Raw genomic sequence first — 15,027 nt, forward strand, 5'->3', positions numbered from 1 at the left:
TTTAGGCGAGTACTCACATAATGCATCTCATAACCTTGTACTTCAGTTATTATCAGATATCAAATGCAATTGATTATCTATTGTTTTAAATGTCAATGAACAGAAGCTCATTTGAGTTAATATATCAAATGTATGTACTTTAATTATGAGAGACTGTTAAATGTGCTGTAGTCTGTTTATGTTTACCTTGCAAACAAGACAATAATTTGAATGCTTTTCAGTATGTAACACTGCCACCACATGTTTTTTAAAGATATGACAGGACACTGGAATGATATTGAGGATGATTTTGATCTTAAAGCTGGATAAAAAAAAGAGTCTAAAATGTCCACAAAGTTGAAGGATTATTCATTGAGTTAATAATTTTCTTGTAAATGTCATCAAAAGCAAGGAAGATGAAAACATGTGGGGAATGCATAAATAATATTCTAGGATTTGTAGCAGGAACATTTGCATCATCTTTATGAGAAAAAAATCTTTTATTCAGTGACACATCCTGTAAATCTATGTAGTATTTAAAGCAGTATCTATTTAATTTTAGTAGATAATATATAATATATCTTTTAGCAGAGATATATTCCAGATATAACACTGCAGCCACATGCTCGTGTTAGGACTTTTTGGAGAAAAAAGTTGATTGGTTTTATTTATGATAAATTCAAATTACCCATAACATTTGAAAGAACAAAATCTATTTTTTCTATATACGCATAATACTTTATGAGATCACATTAATTATTTACTTTTTGTATTAAATAAGTATAAAAAATAAACAATTTATTTATTTAAACTATGTTCAGTCAAAATAGGTGAGATACTCAGATAATGTGTTGCTTTGATACTTTACTGAATGATGTATAGTATATGTATCACCTTGGTAACTATCTATCTGGTACCCAAAAGTTTAATCCTATACTCTAGTACATGTCTAAAAACATAGTATGGCAAGTATAGTAAACAAATAAAACACATAGGTTACCCAGTACCATCTACAGACCGTCACACAACAAATGGGAAGCCGCTTCCAACATCTCCATCCACTCACTCACAGTCTGTGAAGAAAAAAGTCCATCCTCTGATCCTTCATTGTCGTAATACATTATGTTTTAGTCCAGTCTTGCATTTGTAGATTCTTCAGTAACTTACTTTGGACTTTATGTACAGTTATGTTGCTTAATGACTCCTCACCTTAACCACTAGCCTTAATAAGTGTTAAGCAATAAGTCAGTAAAGTTATTACTGTATGTTTATCCTAAATAATGGTCTTTTTTTACAATTACAAGACGTACGTCGTTTGGTGACAGATTTTGGACGGACTGAGGCAAATGACGTAGCGTAATCTAAATATCTTGTGTGATTGGTCAGTTAACCAACAAGAAGCCCTGGGTGTATTCGACGTCATGCAGCGCTGCGCAGATTGGTCGGCCTATGACATAAAACTACTGCGAGAGCGATTCGAAAGAACAGTTTTTGAGTTGCTCTCGCGGTACTTTGATGTCAACGCAGCGTCGACTCGCAGATGTATGAACCGGATAAAGTCGAACACACCTTTTATTTAACAAGAGGTGCAGAAAGACTACATTAATCAAAAGGTATGCACATTATGAGGCAACTTTATTAGAATAACAGTTTTGTTCGTTCTGAATAAAGTTTTGAGTGTCAACAGCCTTTGACAGACCGCCATTGCTTTTTGGCCCATATTTTATTTTAAAAAGCTAAAACAGCACGATAAGTGGCGATGTGTTTCGAATGTTTTTGAATCAATCAACGAGGACCAGCTAGTATCTTTGCAGCATGCTGTTCCTGTCAGACATGCGCCTGAGCTCAGTTGGTGGCAGTCCGCAATCGGCGCCTGCTTGTGATGGGTGTGCAAGGCAGTCTCTCGTGAGCGCGCCTACCTTCCCTGTTCCGCAGAATCGCGGCAGCGCGCTACACGGCCGTCAGGATGGATGAAGTGGGCTCGTTCGGAGCCGGGCGAGCCGGTTCGGCCTTCGACCTCATCGCATTTGTCAAACGGCCCCAGACTATCCTAAGAGTTCTAGCATGGGTAAGATCAGCATAATTTATGATTTGTGATTGACAGAACGGTGTATCACCGTATCAGTTACCCGTTTCTAACGGGCAAACGGTTATTTTAATTATTTTGATTGGTCGTATTTAAATTTAACATCATATATTTTTTCATTTGAATGTTTTATAATTTACGGAGGTCTCTAAATATGTATTTAATGTTATAAGAGGTTGCTTTCGGCGCACGGACACGTCAGATGCTGTGGTTATGACGCACGCAATGCGTCTTTACGCAGCTTCAAAGTTGGTTTTGACCTAACGTTATTGATAGCAGTATTTATTACTTCAAGTTTCAGGCATACAATAGTTTATATGGGTTTTTGTAAAACGTTTTACTACTGTAAAATAATAGGCTACATAAGAAATAATTTTAAATTTCTTTCAAACACTAACAAAGTCAAATTGATCTGTTCTTTATTTATTCATTTTCTTTCATTTTTCTTTTATTCTGTTTCTACCGTGGTTATTGTAGAAAGTAACTATGGTAACTACATTAGCCAGAAACTACCATATTTCTGTCAAGGGGTGAGGCCTTACTCTGTGATGATAATCCACAGTATCACAATGAGGCAAAACTTAAATATATATATAGATAGATATATAGATAGATGCTTTATCCAGCCAATCAATAATCACAGCAGCTTTATCTGTTTCTATGGCGACTGTGCATGTGATGTATGCATATATACAGAGTTGCTTTGCCACAAATAGCACATGGTACCTAAGCATTGCTACAGATTTTTGTACTGCTACTCAAACATAAACAGACTTTGGCAGTTTGTATAGGTGTGGTGTGTGTATATTGATGCATTAGTGTGAATTAGCCACATTTTCTCTCTCAGGTGTAAATGAAATTGCTTTAAGGCATATGCTGCAAGGCATCAATAAAGAATTATTTATGAGTCACTTCCATTTACAGTAGCATGTATAATCTATAAGACAAGAAAAAGCTTTTCTGGTATACCCTACCATGGTACTGATAGTAATGTCTTCCAAATGCCAATAAATACTGTGGTATTACCATGGTCATTTTTTGTAAGGTATAAAACACAAATATTTTGGTATTGGTATTGTCCACAAATCATAACTCGGCTCTTTTCTTTCTTTCTGCTCTCCAGATCTTCTCCATGGTGGTCTTTGCATCTATAATAAACGAAGGCTATGTGAATATGGGCAGCGAGCGACTGCACTGTGTCTTTAATAAGAACACAGACGCCTGTAACTATGGCATCACAATAGGAATCGTGGCTTTCATAGCCAGTGTCTTATTACTGGCCTTGGATGTCTATTTCCCCCAAATCAGCAGTGTTAAAGACAGAAAGAGAGCAGTGCTGTTGGAGGTGGTCTTTTCAGGTAAAACACACACTAGCATCTATACAGTAGCACCTATAGTCTTGGTCAAAATAAATCTTTGTCTTCTATACACGTTTGCCACTATTCATAGAAATTCCTCCTAGATATTCATATAATTAAAATATCTCTGAAGTATATTCACATTTATGTTAACATCATTTATGTTATCTTAGCATACCATGAAGAGGAGGAACATTAAAATGTCCAGCATGACTTCCTCTTTCATAGGAATATGAAATAAGACAAAGAGCCACTTCCCTTAATCATCTGATAATTACAAAGGAAATTGCAGAAATGATTCTTGGGGTCAGAAAGCCTAAAAAATACCAAACCTACATTACAACAAGCTGTTTGCCAAATGCAGCATCTATGTACAAGTATATCTATGGTTCGAGGTGGTGTTAAATAGTGGTGGCTGTGCAATTAAGTAGAGGCCAGGGCTAATTTACATTTGAATAGATCCATGTATATTAAATGAGACAAGGGTGTTACAAGTTTTTTTGTGAATTATATGTCAACAATGCATATTTATTTCTGCGGTCTCCTTAGCTATGAAGGTCAAGTAGTTATTGTATGGGAGTCATGCATGTATCTATTCAGGTTTAGCACCCACTGTCTACTTTCTATTTTAGCACTTTCTCAGTTTGCAGTGAGATCCAAGTTAGACCCTAAATATTTATAGGCATTGATGACTCATCAAAGGTCCTAATTATTTTTTGTGTTCATTAGGGTTTGCTTTTACTGTTAATTAATTTATGTTTGTATATAAGAGTCATACACAGAGGGGTATTACATTTTTGTAGTTTCTTTGAAGATGTCTTCACGAAAGAGTGAGAAATCTACTGCGAGTGTGAATGTGCTCATAGCCCCAATGAACTAAATATACTTTCAAAAATAAAAGGGCTTCAGTTAACAAGGGGCTATAAAAGTGTTTAAAATAAAAATACATAGCTACATTTTTTGTCAGTATTTCTGCATATAATAACATTTACATGTTATTGGACAAAAATCATGGGGGGCAAATTGGTTTCAACACATTCCTACAAATGTTTTAACAGGTTAGGTTTTGAATGACTAAGCATAAGATATAAAGATATAACTCAGATGCAAAATTCTCTTAAGTGCTTCTGCCCAGTGATGCGCGGGTCAATGTATAAACAACCCGAAAAAAAATATTGTACCCGACCCACTTTCTGGCCCGCATTTTTTAAAAGTAGTAATTAAAATAGTTAATTGGCATCTTTATTTCAAACGACCCGACCGACCGCAACCCGAATAATATTTTTGGATGACTCGTAAACGCAGGCGACTGCAGGCGACCGCAGGCACGCTCATTTTGGATAAACCCCGCGCATCACTGCTTATGAAATGTTTTTTTTGTATTAGACTCCAAAAAACAGTATTTCTGAATGACCTGATACCGGGATTAAGCAGATTTGAAGCAAAAGTATTTGATGAACTTATAATATGTGCCGAGAGCATTAGGGGTTTAGCGGCTTTTGCATCTGAGCTCTTTTCAAGTACTCTTGATCTCTATGATTTGATATATAATATAATATTATATTTATGTGAGTTTGATCCAACAATTGGCTTGTATTGGTGTTATCTTTACTAGGTCCAAAGATGTGGAGCTGGGCAAGATCAAACTCCACCCAGTGGGTCCAGATAGGTGGGGCTAGATTAGTTAAAGCCCCACTGACTAGGTACTGCTTCACCCACAAGTCTAGAGAAGTGAAGCTGGAGTAGGTCAAGCACCACCCAATTGGTCCAGAGAGGTGGAGCTGGGTTAGATCATCCACCCCCACTACATAAAGCCCCACCGATTTGGTTTTGCTTCACCCCACAGTCTAGAGAGGTGGAGCTGGAGTAGGTCAAGCACCACTCAATAGATCCAGAGAGGTAGAGCTGGGCTAGATCAACCCCCCACACACACTAGATAAAGCCCCACCGATTTGGTCTTGCTTAACCCCCAAGTCTAGAGAGGTGGATCTGGACTCCCCCCTCACCCACTAGGTCCCAAGTGTTAAAACTAGACTAGTTAAAGCTCCACTCACTAGGTCCAGACTAGGTCATGCTCCACCCCCAAGTCCAGAAAGGTGGACCTGGGCAAGATCAAACTCCATCCACTGGGTCCAGATAGGTGGGGCTAGACTAGTTAAAACCCTGCCAACTAGGTACTGTTTCACCCCCAAGCAGTGGCGTGTTTACCCACCACGCAATTGCGTAGGGCCTCGCGGGCTTGGGGGGCCCCCTACTGGCCACAAGGTGTGCGAAAGTATGTTACGTTTATTCAGACCCAAATCTAAGGCACGGACAAAGCATGCGCGAGCGAGAGATGAGAGTCTAGAGAGGTGGAGCTGGAGTAGGTCAAGCACTACCCAATCGGCACAGAGAGGTGGAGCTGGGTTAGATCATCCACCCCCACAAAATAAAGGTCCACCGATTTGGTCTTGCTTCACCCCTAAGTCTGGAGAGGTGGCACTGGAATAGGTCAAGCACCACCCAATAGGTCCAGAAAGGTGGAGCTTGGCTCGATCAACCCCCTCCCCAGTAGATACAGCCCCACCGATTTGGTCTTGCTTCACCCCCAAGTCTAGAGAGGTGGAGCTGGAGTAGGTCAATCACTACCCAATCGGCACAGAGAGTTGGAGCTGGGTTAGATCATCCACCCCCACAAAATAAAGGTCCACCGATTTGGTCTTGCTTCACCCCTAAGTCTGGAGAGGTGACGCTGGAGTAGGTCAAGCACCACCCAATAGGTCTAGAGTGATGGAGATGAGCTACATTAACCCTCCCCCCACTAGATAAAGCCCCACCGATTTGGTCTTGCTTCACCCCCAAGTCTAAAGAGGTAGAGCTGGACTAAGTCAACCCCTCACCCACTAGGTTCCAAGTGTTAAAACTAGACTAGTTAAAGCCCCAAGTCCAGAAAGGTGGAGCTGGGCTAGATTAAACTCCCCCACAAGGTCCAGAGAAGTAGAGCAGGACTAAGTCAAAACCAACCCACTAGGTCCATAGAGGTGGAGCTGCACTATTTAAAGCTCCACCCCCAAGAACAGAGAGTGTGAACTGAACTAGGTTAAGCCCCACCCATCAGGCCCAAAGTGGTGGAGTTAGACCTATGAGGTGGAGCTCTGCTATGAGCACCTCTTGGAATTGACTATCTGACTTATATAATTGCATGTAAAATAATCTTTCTAACACTTTCTAATCTCTTATCTCAGGATTCTGGACATTCCTGTGGTTTGTGGGATTTTGCTTTCTGGCCAATCAGTGGAGCCATACGTCCCCTAAAGAGTTGCCACTGGAGCAAGCGACAGACGCAGCGCGAGCAGCTATTGCCTTCTCTTTCTTCTCTATTCTTACCTGGGTAAGAAACCACACTGCTCTCCACACCCATCCACACATGCTCATAATTACATTCACATGTGATCTGATGTTGGTGTTTTTGTTTTAGGCCTATCTGTGTCTATTAGCAATGCACAGGTTTAAGAACATTACCTTTGTGGAGGATAAACAGGCGCTTTTGTCCAAAACGCATAACAGCCTCTCAGTAGTATAGATTTCCTATACTAGTTTCAAGTGAATGCTAAACTGCACTGGTCTGTTTTGACAGTAAATTAATAAAGGGAATGGCAATACTGTTTGTGCATGCTACAGTAGCCCAATTTTTTTAATTGGGTCTTCTTTTGGTTTGTGTAATTTGTTTGCTTAACTCAAGGATTTCAACTAACTCTAGCTAGTAGCTACTTTACTTGATACTTAAACCTAATTGTTTTTCTCTCTAACATGTTAACCTCACTAACACACCATAATCCTGGTTGTTCTAACTAGGCCGGCCTCACGGTGTGCGCCATTCAGAGGTTCCTGCTCGGTACTGACATGACCCTGTTTACCATCGAGCCTGTGGCCAGCCAGCCTCCTAAACAGCCGTACCCCTCCAATGACGTGATTGGCCAGACGACTATCCCCGTCAACGCCTACCAGAGTCCACCGCTCATCGAAACCATGGAGACCCGCCCTCCTGATTACAAGATCCCACCCGCGTTTTAATCCACAGCCAATCAGAAGGCAAAGAATATACAGCAGGCACGCTGAGGGACATAGACTGCTGTTTATGTTAGCTAAACGTATTGTGACGTACCACATTTTAGCAATGGGGTGGAGATGCTGTTCACCTCTGTAGTGTGCACTTATAATACAGAATTAAATGATGATGCAGTTTCAGTAACTCAAGCTAAACTGATGATTACCTACCCAAAGGTTTTACATTGACAGTAAAGATCAAATAATCACCATGTGTTATTTATTTAGCACATATTTATTCCTGTTTAATCCAACATGTTAAAAGTGCACCAAGTAATTTTTCATTTACATTTCTCTGGCTAACACAAAAAGGAATTTTTTAATTGATATTACATCTATCGGCTAAACGCTAATAGGATATTTTCAACCCAGCATTGGGTCAAAAAGAGACGAGCCCAGCCTGCTGGGTTGTAATTAAACCCATGATGGGTTGTTTCAATCCAATGTTGGGTCAAATATAAATTTTTTGCAATTTAACCTATGCTAAATTGTTTCAACCCAAAATGCTGGTTTGTTTTAACCCATTGTTCGGTCAAACATAAATATTTTCTGGGTAAATGTAACTCTTTTTGACCGAATGCTGGGTTGAAAATAACCCAGCATTTTTTTTGTGAACAGGTTGGTCATCTTAAGGATACATTTATGTATGGATTTATGTACTGTATGACTGGAACCTTATGTAAGATTTATCATTTTAAACAGTACTCTTCTTGTCCAGGGCTAAAACTTTTTTCCAAGGAAAAATTACTGCATGTATCAAGTATAACAAAGACAAAATTTATTGATTAGTGCTTCTAGTTTTTTATTAGCAGTTATTTTTGTGGCTCAATGAATATTAAGTAATACACTACAACATTTTGGTAAAGCTGACCAACAACAGTATTTGTAGCATCACATCCATGATTAAGTTGTCATTTGTATCCAGATCTGTTTCTGCATTTCCGCCTTTTTGTGTTTCAAAGCAAATAGTGTTATGCTAGGGAGGGAGTGAGATGGTAAGGAAATGAAACTGTCAGTCGTGTCTTAAATTCAAAGAAGACATTCCAGATGAAAAAACTGAGATGATGGCATCAGATTGTTTACTTGACCAAGCATACTGTACATCATGTATGAGTATGTGTGGGTTCACTGTAAAAAATGTAATGTTGGAACAACTTGAAAAATACCTTTATTAATAAAGTTTTTCAACTTAAAATTTCACTTTTTTCATTTTTTAGTTGGTACCAGTTAAAGTCACTTTTTAAGTTGAACCAACTTTTCACTTTTACAGTGTACTCTAATGAAAACTAACTGCATAATATGCTACAAAGACACAAAAATTCCCACTGAAGTATAGAGGCCATTATTATATTTTGTTAATGGAAGAAGTTAAAAGTGTTTATCAGAGTGTTTGGAACGAGGTCCTTAATAAATAAAGATGAACCAGAACGAATGCCATGACTGTGTGCCCTAATTCACAAAATTTGTTTCATCGTGTCATCCCACGACATTTACCGAAATCCATAAAAGAAATTTTTTTGTCCAGAGCATCTTAAAATAAAAAGACTAAGGGTCGGTTTCCTGGACAGGGTTTAGATTAATCCACTACTAGGCCTTAGTTATATTTTAGATTTAAGTAGTTTTTTTTTAAAAACAAACCTTACAAATAAAAATACTGGGGTGCATCGTGAGACAAAACAATGGCACTGATATGTTAAGATATGTCATTACAAGACGTACTCAACATGCATTTTAGGATAAGCGCTGTCCGCGAAACCGCCCCTATGTTGTTAAAAGTAATTATATTGCAAACCTGTCACAATGTAAGAAATGTGGCAGCCCAAACATTTCAAAAAAATTATCAAATTCCTGAATCTAATAATATTATAAAAAGCCTTTATTTAGTAATAAAGGCTTTGTATAATATTTTTTTAAATACAAATAGTGCCTTGGATTGCCCTTTTTTGACGTTTTGTATATCCTATACCAAAGAGCACCTTCAATTTTTTCTAAATAATTTCTTCTGCTATTTCTGAGCACTTGGATTTTTTTATTTCCTCAATCCAATATTTGGACGAAATGTTTAAAACATGATAAAATAGAACCCAGATTTATTGTATTTAATGCTACTGTGCTTTATTACCTTGTAAGAAAAATAGCTGTGTTTACAAAATAAAAGGACCATAAAGTCTGGTTGCTATACAGTGAATTCTGCTACCAGACAATGGCACAGAGGTTTTATGGTGTTTTCATTGGTTATCGTTTGGGTAATTGGTAAACAGTTTAAGTTTGCTATTAACTTTGATACTTTTGATTCCAAGTAAAGTCTGCATTTCACCGAAACAGGGTGACTAATGCAAAATGTATGTGTTACAAAAAAGTTATATTTAGCAGCACCCCCCTAATATGGAAGACAACTACATCATCTCATTTTATTATTCATTTTTTCACAAATGTGAGAAAAGAATTCACAACACATTTGGTCTCAACTACAGTCAAATCAACATATATTTTTATGTTACTTTAACTTAGCAAATTAAGTTCAACAATTTCAACTTGTTTTTATAAGTTATGTCAACAAATCACAGGTCAAAAATTAAAATAGTAGGTTGAATGCAAAATGCAATTGACTTGAAAAACCAAGTTGTTTTAACTTCATGCTGCATTTTTTTTTAAAAGTGTACAGTAGCACCTTGTGAAGGCTAAATTCGAAACTCTTATACATTGTAAAAAGTGAAAGTTGAATCTACTTTAAAAAAAATAGACTACTTCAATTGGTAATACTTAACATTTTTTATTCTTTTTTCAACTTACATTTTCTCAATTTAAGAAAAAAATTAATGTAATTTTTTCAATTGCTTACAACAGAAAAATGTAAGCTTTTTCAACTTAAAAATTGAATTTAAAGAATTAAAAAGTAAAAAAAATAGGTGTTACAAATTGAAGTACTTGCTTAAGTTAATCCAACTTTTACTTTTTACAATGTATATTCACTTTACAAAAAGTTTGGTTATTTTACCATTATTATTAAGCAACATTATTATTTCTTATGATTTTTTATTATTTTACCAACATTATTAAGTGTATGTTTACATATTCTGCATGTTTAAATAAAATTGTATGTTTTATGTATGTACTTTGATTGCTAAACCAGCAAAATCACATAAATCAGGGTTTCAAATTGCATTTAGGGTTTAACTACAAACTTCTTATAAAATAATAATGACAAAAACAACTCAAATAATGTTTAATTCCTGAGGTGGACAAACAATGTTTAAAGTTACGCATCTGATTTCAATAAATCGGGACAATTTTTTGGACAAATTTTTAATCCCAGCCCTGTTTTCATGTTGATCTGTCTGAATAACAAACAAAATATTCAGTGCTATTCTTCCTTACAAAGCTACATTAAAGAGACAGACAGCAAAATAGCCATCTTTATAAATAGTTAACAGTGTCTAATCTTCCTCCTACCTTTTTTTTAACATAATGTAATAATGTATCTTTGCAAAGCTCATTCGACACCTGAAACTGTTTCACCATGAACCAGTCAACACACCGTTCTGAATTCATTTTAAAAGAGGATTGCACCAAAGCTTATGTTTTCATTAAGACTTCATTAGACAATTCATCTCACACACATTATACCACACTGCAAAAATAACGTAAAACACTTTTTTAAATTTCCACTCGTTTATATAGCAGCAGCCCTTAGTTTTCCCGAAAGCCTCGATTACACTTCAAATATTTCAAATACAGTTTTTATAATAAACACATAAACATGTTTCCTCTGAATGAGAAGGTTAACTCACAAGTGCTTTTCACACTTGAATAGTTAAACCATGGTTATTTTTAATATAATCTTGGGTTGTCTTAAAAAAAACACAAATTGTGTGCTTCCATTGATGTGACGCAGATAATTCATTGTTTGCTATAGCCACACAATCTAAAATAATCCAGACTAGCATAAAAACAGTGCCAAGTGATCTGAAACATTAGGGAAATTATGTGAAAAGCCTTGAAAGGGTTTCTAACTTCAACCAAAGATGCCTTTATATGTGCTTCATGACTAAGTCTAAACTGTGATGATAATATAGTTTCAGGAAATTAGTTTTATGGTAATTGTTCATGGGCAGTCAACTGACTGACTAAACATATTTTATCGGTCAAACATTAACAGGAGGGTTAGCATTCATGCTAGCTCATCTCTTTGGAAGCTTTTGTGCTTGCACATCAAACAGAAACACTTGTTATTTGTGACCCTGGACCACAAAACCAGTCTTAAGTAACACAGGTATATTGGTAGCAATAGCCAAAAATACATTGTATGGGTCAAAATGATAGATTTTTCTTTTATGCCAAAAATCATTAGGATATTAAGTAAAGATCATGTTCCATCAAGAATTTTTGTAAATATATCAAAACTTTGTTTTCGTGAGTGAATGCAGTGCTAAGGACTTTACAACTTTAATATATAATTTTAAATTAATAATATATTTATATTTTTTGCACCCTCAGATTCCAGAAGATGTATAAATCTCAATTAAAAAGAACCGTATGACTGGTTTTGTGGTCTAGGGTCACAATAATACAAGTTAATCTCTTTTGACAGCATCTGCGACTGTAATTCACTTACACTGGAAGTATATGGGGCAAGGCAGGCAAGTGCACCTATTTCATACAATGTTATTTTGTGTATTTGCTATAATACAATGTGTTCGCATGGTTTATGGTAAAAAAACAGATTATTTCCACATACCGTACATTTTAGTTGCTCTTTAAAGGGAAACTTCACTTTTTAAAAGTAAGCTCATTTTCCAGCACCCCTAGAGTTAAATATTTGGGTTTTACCGTTTTGGAATCCATTCAGCCGATCTCCGGGGCATTTAGCATGTGCGGAAGACGCGTTTCCGTCTCGTTCGCCCGAATGGTGCAAATTGAACGGAACGCGCGAATGGTGCTTTTTGTGCATTTTGCGTTTGACATGAATTTGCGGCTGACGCCCGAGTTGAAAAATTTAAACTTTGGCAGATTTTCCCGCCGCGTTAACCAATCAGGAGCCTGCTTGCTGCTGTGGCGGAAGCCCCGCCCGGAGTGACTCATTCAGCATGAAGGCTTGATATTGTCCGTGAGCAGTCAACCGGAGCTATACGACACAAGTTCTTATTTCTATAGAGACAGGAATAAAAAGGACCTGGCTTTGGAAGAATGTCAGTGAGGAGATTGGGCAACCTGGTAAGTTGTAAATACACTCACTTTTGAGTCACGTGATGTTTATCGACCCGTGGCATTTATTTTCCCCCTATAGTAAGGTGATGAAATACAAACCGGTAACTCTCTCGATTAATGCACAATCAATCAGCCATCCTGCAAACAGACAACCGCACTTGCCCCTCCCACAAGAAGTGGATTTTGCCTCGGAAAAGCAAGCATTTGACGCGCGTCTACTTCGCTCTTTTTTTTTTGACCCGCCACCCCCCCCCCCCTATTTGGAGGACAACTTTTTTTTCATTCACTCTTGACGCGCGAATGCATCCAAATTGTTAAATTGGCAAAGTAGACACGTTAGACGCGATTTTGACGCCTGAAACGCAGTTGGTGTAAACGCAGATTAAGAGATTGAGGCGCTGTAGCTCATTTGCATTTAAAGGTACAAACATGAAAAGGTAAACACATTTTTTGCTTCCATCCAAATGGGGGCATATAACAAATGATCTGTGGTGTATTTTGAGATATAACTTCACAGACACATTCTAGGCACACCTGAAACTTATATTACATCTTGTACACGTAAAAAATATATATAAACACGGAAAAGTAACCTGCAGTTTTATGTTTTTAAACCCATATGACGATAGAGGGGCAAAAGTTACAGATTGGAGCTGTTGTTCTTCTTTAAAAATGTGCTGTCTGCATCTGAAATCGCATACTGTGACAGTAGGTCATGAATTAGATGAAGTGACTGCTCATCGACCGTTAAAACAGTAGGTACTAGGGATGGCGAAAACGAAAAATTTTCTTGACCGGCCACCGAGCCTCATTAGCCGGTTGAAACCGGTTAACCGATAGGCCTATTAGTTTAAAATATGCTATGCTATTTAAAATAACAGCCATTTCGAGCCGCGCCTGCAATTTCGCAACTCGCATCTCTCTGCTATATTTGCTTTTTATTTATTAAATACATGCATTTGGTTGATGAAACATTTATTACAGTGCATTGAAAATGCGCTGTACTGTTCTTACTGGGCTTTTTATTATTATTATTATGTTGGCTTGAAAAAGCCAACATATTGTTATTGCTTTTAAACTTATTATGTTGGCTTGAAAAAGCCAACATATTGTTATTGCTTTTAAACTTATATCTTATTATGTTGGCTTTGAAAAAGCCAATATATTGTTATTGCTATTAAACTTATATCTTATTATTCTACCCCAAAATTTCTGACACTAACTCGTCCTAGGGCTTTCAAGCTACATGCACCAAATTTTCCACAGACCTTCAGACTGGTCTGACTTAGTGTGCTATATCTTTTCTAACTGATGGGACCTTCCGAATTCCTAAACGGGGGTCTCGAACACCCCAAAATTTCCATTGACTTAACATTGAGACAAACTTTGACGGGTCATAGCTGTGAGTGAGAAACTTGTAGAAACTTGTGGCTTACCACATTTAAGGTGGCTGACAGGCTCTGTAAGAACATACATCACAATGGGGTGTAAGCTATACCCCTGGGGTGTAAGAGGCCCCCAAAATTTCCCATTGACTTATAATGGGGCAGGAAACATGCCCATATAAGGGAATAAAAGCGTCCCAGATGGAATATCTTTACTTTAGAGTGTCGTAGAGACATGGGGGTGGGCTCATTTTACTCAGTCATCCAATCAGTCTCTTAGGATCGCCCCAAAGCTATTTAGCCACGCCCCTAGCAACAATTTTGGGTACCCTAGCAACATCTCCCATAGACTACCATTATAAAAAGCCCAGATGGATATCTTTACACCAGAGTGTCATAGAGACATAGGGGTGGGCTCATTTTACTCAGGCATCCAATCAGTCTCTTAGGATTCCTACTGAGGTATTAAACCACGCCCCTAGCAACCAATTTGAGCACCCTAGCAACATAATAAACAAAGCCTTATATCTCTGGATCTGAACATCTTAGAGACATGGGGGTTGGGTCTTTGGGTCATGTTAGCTTCATGCTAGCTCCATGCTAAGTCATACTAGCTTCATGCTAGTTTCATGCTAGCTTTATGCTAATTTCATAATAAATCTTGCTAACTTCATGCTAAATCATGCTAACTTCATGTTAAATCTTGTTAGCTGCACGCTAAATAGTGCTAGCTTAATGCTAATCATGCTAGCATCATGCTAATCATGCTAGCTTCACGTTAAATCATGCTAGCTTCATGCTAATCATGCTATTCTCATGCTAACTTCATGTTAATCATGCAAGCCTCGTGCTAGCTTCATGCTAGCTTCATGCTAATCTTGCTAGTTTCATGCTAGCTTCATGCTAATCATGCTAGCATCATGCT

At 37.5% G+C, this 15,027-nt stretch overlaps 1 protein-coding gene across 1 annotated transcript; it reads left to right on the plus strand.

Annotated features, from left to right (window-relative positions):
* Positions 1-1,816: 1,816 nt before the first annotated feature.
* Positions 1,817-8,765, plus strand: syngr3b (synaptogyrin 3b). The gene is made up of 4 exons (XM_065254295.2): positions 1,817-2,047; positions 3,189-3,423; positions 6,648-6,793; positions 7,258-8,765. The coding sequence occupies exons 1-4, from the start codon at positions 1,946-1,948 to the stop codon at positions 7,474-7,476; spliced, it is 702 nt and encodes a 233-aa protein (XP_065110367.1). The 5' UTR covers positions 1,817-1,945; the 3' UTR covers positions 7,477-8,765.
* Positions 8,766-15,027: the final 6,262 nt, after the last annotated feature.

The sequence above is a fragment of the Paramisgurnus dabryanus genome, chromosome 4, assembly GCF_030506205.2.
Source record: "Paramisgurnus dabryanus chromosome 4, PD_genome_1.1, whole genome shotgun sequence".
NCBI lineage: Eukaryota > Metazoa > Chordata > Actinopteri > Cypriniformes > Cobitidae > Paramisgurnus > Paramisgurnus dabryanus.

What these genes read in the sequence shown, in the direction of transcription:
- syngr3b (XM_065254295.2), top strand. Translation starts at nt 1,946, where the DNA reads ATGGATGAAGTGGGCTCGTTCGGAGCCGGGCGAGCCGGTTCGGCCTTC. An exon ending in TCCTAAGAGTTCTAGCATGG is followed by an intron (nt 2,048 to 3,188) that starts GTAAGATCAGCA and finishes TCTGCTCTCCAG; the next exon opens with ATCTTCTCCATGGTGGTCTT. An exon ending in GTTGGAGGTGGTCTTTTCAG is followed by an intron (nt 3,424 to 6,647) that starts GTAAAACACACA and finishes CTCTTATCTCAG; the next exon opens with GATTCTGGACATTCCTGTGG.